Source organism: Capra hircus, assembly GCF_001704415.2.
Source record: "Capra hircus breed San Clemente chromosome X unlocalized genomic scaffold, ASM170441v1, whole genome shotgun sequence".
NCBI classification, from domain to species: Eukaryota; Metazoa; Chordata; class Mammalia; order Artiodactyla; family Bovidae; genus Capra; species Capra hircus.
In genome coordinates, this window is record NW_017189517.1 from 20,150,908 (window position 1) to 20,157,346 (window position 6,439).

The 6,439-nt window shown below is 44.7% G+C and overlaps 1 protein-coding gene across 1 annotated transcript; it reads right to left on the bottom strand.

The window, feature by feature from the left end:
• Window positions 1-3,989: 3,989 nt before the first annotated feature.
• On the bottom strand, window positions 3,990-5,235 carry LOC108634461 (protein FAM127). The gene has a single exon (XM_018044186.1). The coding sequence runs from the start codon at window positions 5,166-5,168 to the stop codon at window positions 4,827-4,829; it is 342 nt and encodes a 113-aa protein (XP_017899675.1). The 5' UTR covers window positions 5,169-5,235; the 3' UTR covers window positions 3,990-4,826.
• Window positions 5,236-6,439: the final 1,204 nt, after the last annotated feature.

Here is a 6,439-nt window from a genome sequence, read left to right on the forward strand (position 1 = left end):
GTGTCTTGTGCAGCACGGATCTACTTCTCTGTGCAGGTTAAGGGAGCATCTTCTTTATGATTCCTATGGCCTCTCTTCCCGAGAGGAAACTTAGATGTGTGCTTAGTTGCCCAGTCATGTCCAACTCTTTGCCATCCCATGGACTGTAGCCCACTAGGCTTCTCTGTCCATGGGATTCTCCAAGCAAGAACATTGGAGTGGGTTGCCATGCCCTTCTCCATTAGAAGATGTAGGTTAGTATAATGAGCTACAGCCTTTGTTGCTGTAATTGATCTCCAGGCCACAATTGTGACTCGCTCTCTTCCTCCTTCACTATCCAGCCTAAAATTCCATCATTTTCAGATTTCATCTTGTAGGTCTTGATGGCTTACCTGGTCATGAGGGCTTGAGTCCTTGGCAGCCATATCCTAATAGGTTGGGGTTGCTACAAATGTGCAGCAATTCACAGTTGAAATTGAGCAAGGGGGTACCAGGAAGTGCAAAGCGAATTACCTGGGTTCAAGCCAAGTTGAGTTTGTTTCCTTATTGAGGCTGAAGAATATTCCATTGTATGTATGTACTACATTTTCTTTATCCATTCACTCACCGATGGACATTTAGGTTGTTTCCATATCTTGGCTATTGTGAATAATACTGCAATCAACATGGGGGTGTAGGTCTCTCTTCAAGATCTTGATTTCAATTCCTTTGGGTAAATACCCAGAAGTGGAATTGCTGGATCATATGGTAGTTCTGTTTTCACTTTTGGTGAGGGGTACCTCCATACTAGGGCTTCCCTAGTGGCTCAGACGGTAAACTGTCTGTCTGCAATGCAGGAGACCTGGGTTGGGAAGATCCCCTGGAGAAGGAAATGGCAATCCACTCCAGTATTCTTGCCTGGAAAATCCCATGGACCGCGGAGCCTGGTAGGCTACCATCCATGGGGTTGCAAAGAGTCAGACACGACTGAGCGACTTCACTTCACTTCACCTCCATACTATTTTCCATAGTGGCTGCACCATTTTATATCCCCACCAACAGCGTGCCAAGGTTCACCTTTTCTCTACATCTTTGCCAGCATTTATTTGTTGTCTTTATGATAATAACCATCATAACAGGTGTAAGGTGACATTTCATTGTGGCTTTGATTTTCATTTCCCTGATTATGCAAGTTAGTTATGTTGAGCACTTTGCATATCTCTGTAAATAAACTAAAAGCCATTGGCTTGTACACTTCAAATGGCTGAATTTTATGGTATGCCAATTATATCTCAATATAGCTGTCCATTTTGTTATGATATAGGCTTTCATCTCTAATTCAAGGACATTTTTAAAATAGAAGAAAGTTCTTGTGAAAATTTAAAAAAAAACCCACTTATGTAGATTTAAGGAATGTTTATAAAAATGTAGTAAGAAGTGATAGTTTTCTAGACATTGACCAGGTTTGTACATAAATTAACAATCATGTTAGTGCATTCTTTTTCTCCAAATCTAGAAATGATTTTTTTTCTACGAGCTCTGTCATTCTACTGGTTTCCTGAATAATGCATTAAATAATTTTGACAGGTATTCATCAACAAGTTGTGTGAGAATTATGGTTTTAACAGTTTAAGAGTTATACTTGCAAACTATTTATTATACAAGTTTTCTCCACCAGGATTGCTCTGGAATCTAAGATCTCAAGACACGCATCACTCAAAGGCCACTTTGTCCCCTCTGTGTCTATATTTTCTATATGAAATTTTTTGTATATGTCACAAAATTTGTGTAATATCTTAAGTTTCAGAGTTCAAGTCAATATTGGCCCCAAGCCCTACCACAAAAAAAGTTTAATTGCATTTTCCCTCATGCATCTTATGTTTTATTTCCCCTTCTTTTCGTAAGTCTTTATGTTTTTCTCTCCTTTGATATTCACTTGTGAGGTGGGGCTTAATAGTGGAGGACAGAGTAAATTGCTGAGAAGGAAGTTAGGGAAACAAACCATGAACGACAACGGTAATAGGTGAGATGGCAAAGTAATTGCTATGAAAAAGTTTGTATTCCTCCTCCCAAATCCATATGTTGTAGCTCTAATCCCCCAAAGTGATGGTGTTTGAAGGTAGGGCATTTGGGAAGGTTATTAGGCTTAGATGAGGTTAGATGAGGTTAGATGAGGTTAGATTAGGTTGCATGAGATTGCAGTGCCCAGCTGAGATTAGTGTACTTATAAGAGGAAGAGATAGGACTTCTCTCTCTCCCTCTCTCTCCACCATGTATGTAAGAATAGAGAGAAAAGGCAGCCACTTCCAAACCATGATATGAGCCCTGAAGAGACACCTGATGTACCTGCACCTTGAGTTTGGATTTCCCAGCCTCTAGAACTCTGAGAAAGAAATGTTTTGTTGTTTAAGCTACCAAGTCTATGCGATTTTATTATAGCAGACTGAACTGAGACACTAATGAAAAATAACCTCCCTTCTCTACTTAAAAATGCTGTTTCTTCTTCTGTCCCTTTATGGAATCTTTCAAATGCTTTCAAGATCATGATTAATTCTTGCAAAATATTGCCTCCCCCAAAACATTTGTATCACAAAAAAGGACCTGGGATGATACAACTGGTATAGACAAAGGAATAATGCCTAACAGAGCCATTCTGGCAGGAGGAAGAAGACTGCAGGGGCGTTTTTGTTGAGGGAGGCAAGGGGATACCAACACTGTTCAAAGGATAGCCAGTTGTCCCAGGTCATTCTACCCACCTTGAGAGCCAGATGGACAGACTGTAGGGAACATGCTGGATCTACACTATAAACTGCTTCCAAGCACTTCTCAAACTACTTTAGCAGAATCTATGTTTAAAACCAAACAGTGAATATGCTTAACACAATCATCTTTCGTACCCATCCAGGTCTCAGCTGACTGCCAGCAACTTGAATTGGAACCTCAAAATTAGCCAGCTGTCAATTATTTTTAAGAACCTATGAATCATAAAACTTTATTTCATTAAGTGATTCAAATTTTGCTTCTGACTTTAAGACTTTGACCTAATACATGCCAAATTGCAAGTTAATGGTGGTTTCATTATTTGGAGAGAAAAAAAAATCAAGACACATAATGCAAGTAACATACCTCCGTCTCAGTGTTGTCTTGTGAACTACAACACATGAATGGCAAAAGCTTACCTGTCCAAATGAAGAAAGAGATGGATACAGGGGAAAAAAGTGAATAAAAACACTGGTGTGATTTATTTCTCTATCCTATGTTCTGGAAAAATCACCAAAATTTAGAAATGAGACAAAATGTTAGATTGTACAAACTTTGAACATCACATCAGAGATTTGTCTATTTTAGCTCACCCCTGTATCATTTGACACAGGATATTTAACTTTGTTGACCAACAATTTGTAAGGGAGCACAGGCTTTCTATAGTACTATGAGTTTAAACTGTAGATAAGTAAGGAAGGAGGACTTTTTTTCTGCTCATTAAGTTTATATTTTTACTGTCCCACAGGGCATCAACTAGGTTTATGTGTAAACAATATCATTTTTGCACACCTTTTCCCATCCCACTAACTACATAATGAAGGTTCTATGTTTTTCAAAAGCACCTGTATCATTCTGCTGGCTCCCTGAATATTGGGATAAGTAAAACGATGACATTGTTCACCATCTTTGTGGGATTAACGGTTTGTAACAATTTGGGTGCTTTCCAGTGGCTTTTTGGAAATGAGGAAAGCTTTTCTGAGAAGCCTCCAGACTGACTTCTTACATCACCATGGCCAAAGTAAAGATCAATTAAAAAGGCATGAAACAATCCTAACTGGTTTAAAGGATTCATCATCCATCTGTGACTGAACAGTTGCCAGTGGGGTCTCCATCCTCAGAACACCTCAGGATACTGACTTTGATATTTTATATGCAAGACTCAGCAGAAAGGAGAGTGTCTCTAACATCACCCATGGAAAAGAGATACATCTTCTGAACCACTTTTACATGAATAGGGAAGGAGAAGTGTTATATTCATTGAGACTCAATTTCTTTTTAAATAGTGTCTGACATTTATTGAAAATAAGAAAGACTTTTCTCCAAGTAGTGCTGAGTTGGGGAGATATGAGTTATATTGTTGACTAACAAACACATAACTAAGAAAATGCTGCACATTCAGAAGAGAACTGGATTCTGGGTGAAACTAAGGGTCCACAGGAGACAATGAGTGATTCGGTTTGACTGCCAGGCAGCCCTGGGACCTGGCGGTCACATCCAGCAGGAACAGAAGATGTCTCTTGGGTAGGGAAGGCCTGGGTCCCATCACAGGTGAAAGTCTGGCCGACTCCTCCAGGATGGTGGTGAGCTGTTGGAATCCTTGTTTGTCCAGAGGCTGTGGCCAGCTCAGACATCTCCCGGGTGAGTCCAGATCGCCGAAGGCTGCAGGCTGTGGGTGGAATGCGGTGCACGGTATGGCCGCCGCAGCGCAGGTCTCTGGCCACCCGGAGGCGGGCCTGGGAGTCGGGCAGGGGGCGGGCGGTTGGCAGCGGCCCGGTGTGGGTGGTCTGCCCAGTGGGTAACAGGAGCCCGGCTTGCAGCTGGAGAGCCGGACCGAGTCCAAGTGTGCAGGGGAGAGGCCTGGCTGGCGCGAAGGAGGCGGCCGCTTCAGGGCTGGGCCTGGTGGCTGCAGCAGCGGGAACCTGGAGCGCTATTCCTGGAACAAAGGCAAGCACTACGCGGGAGGGGACACGAGCACGGGGGAGATCGCGGCCACCCGAAGGTGAGGGGGGACACGGCGGGAGGACGCCGTGGCGATCTGGGAGGCGGCGATTGGCGCGGCGGGCCCTCCCCCGAGCACCCGCCCCCAGACCTGAGGCGCTCCCGGCCTAGAAGTCCTCGTCTTCCACCCATCCAAACACCCGCTTCATCTCGGCCAGGAAGCCCCGGTAATCGTTGAGGAGGGGGCTCTGCTTCCTGATGTAGGGGATCACCCACTGCAGGGCTGGCCCGGTCATGCGGGTGATGAGGAACGTCACCTTCAGGGCATCGTTGGTGAACAGGTTCTCGTCCACTAGCATGTAGGCGCCCGTCTGCACGATAAACTCCGGGAGCCGGTCGGTGTCGCCGTCAAACGTCTCGGGGAAGGGGATCGGGTTCCTCCACCGACGTGTCTGAGGCCTAATGGGCAGGGCCAGGAGGGCCTTGATCAGCTGCACTCGGCCATCCATCGCACCTGGCTCGCTTTGCTGGGTTTGGCGAGGTTCAGCTAGGGTCGGCGGGAAGTGCGTATGTGTGGAGGCGGGCCCGGAGTGGGTTGGGGCATGGGCGGTGCCTGGCGCCGCGGGGCTCCGCCCACAAGGCCTGGTTCTTGCTATGGCGCAGGCGCAACACTGGGGCCGAGTTGGGTGGGTCGGGAGTAGCGGAAGGAAGGGAGGCTAATAAAAGCTCGAGGAGGCGGGGTCAGATTATAAGGGGCTGGGCTAAATTTTCCTAAGGCGGGAGCCACAGGAGTAGTCCAGGCGGAGCTCGGAGCACTTGGAGATACCAGGGTTGGCCTCTCTGGAGTAGAGAAGTAGGCCTGGTGCCCACTCTCTCTGTGGGCTCCTCACTTGTCTTTCTGAGTTTGTTTTAAGACCCTCGGCCTTTGGACGCCCCTTGCCTAAGATTCTGTTGTGAACACATTTTCTTTTTTATTCATACATCTCTCAGCCAGAGATTATTGGCACCCATGCTGTGGATGCGGAGAAGGTAATGGCACCCCACTCCAGTACTCTTGCCTGGAAAATCCCATGGACGGAGGATCCTGGTAGGCTGCAGTCCGTGGGGTCGCTAAGAGTCGGACACGACTGAGCGACTTCACTTTCACATTTCATTTCCATGCATTGGAGAAGGAAATGGCAACCCACTCCAGTATTCTTGTCTGGAGAATCCCAGGGACGGGGGAACCTGATGGGCTGCCATCTATGGGGTCGCACAGAGTCGGACACGACTGAAGCGACTTCGCAGCAGCATGCTGCGGATGTGGTTGCCTGCCGTATTAATGTGAAAGCCCCAAATATTAGCTAATGCAAATTAAAGCAGCATATTCATAGAATGATGTACCATGACCAGGGAATGTAAGGAAGTTTTAACATTAAGAAATCTCCTAATTTGCTTTATTAAAAGACCAAAAGAGACTAATCAGTAAAGAAAGGCAAATGTGAGAGGGATGCTTTCCAAAATCAATTTTATACATGTTCAATGTAAGAATAAAGGAAACGAAAAACTAGGAGTTTTACCAAGTAGGAAAGGAGGAGAGGAATTTAACCATTACCTATTATATCTGAATTCCATGTTGTGACTGAGTATAAAATTAATATAAATATATCACCAGCTTCCATATATAAATAAAATATTCAGTTAAGATACATAATGGTAAAAGACTCTATTCAGTAAAGCAATTCAAAGCAAATAGTGCCTAGGAATGTATTTTTAAAGTGTAAAAACCACATGAAAAATG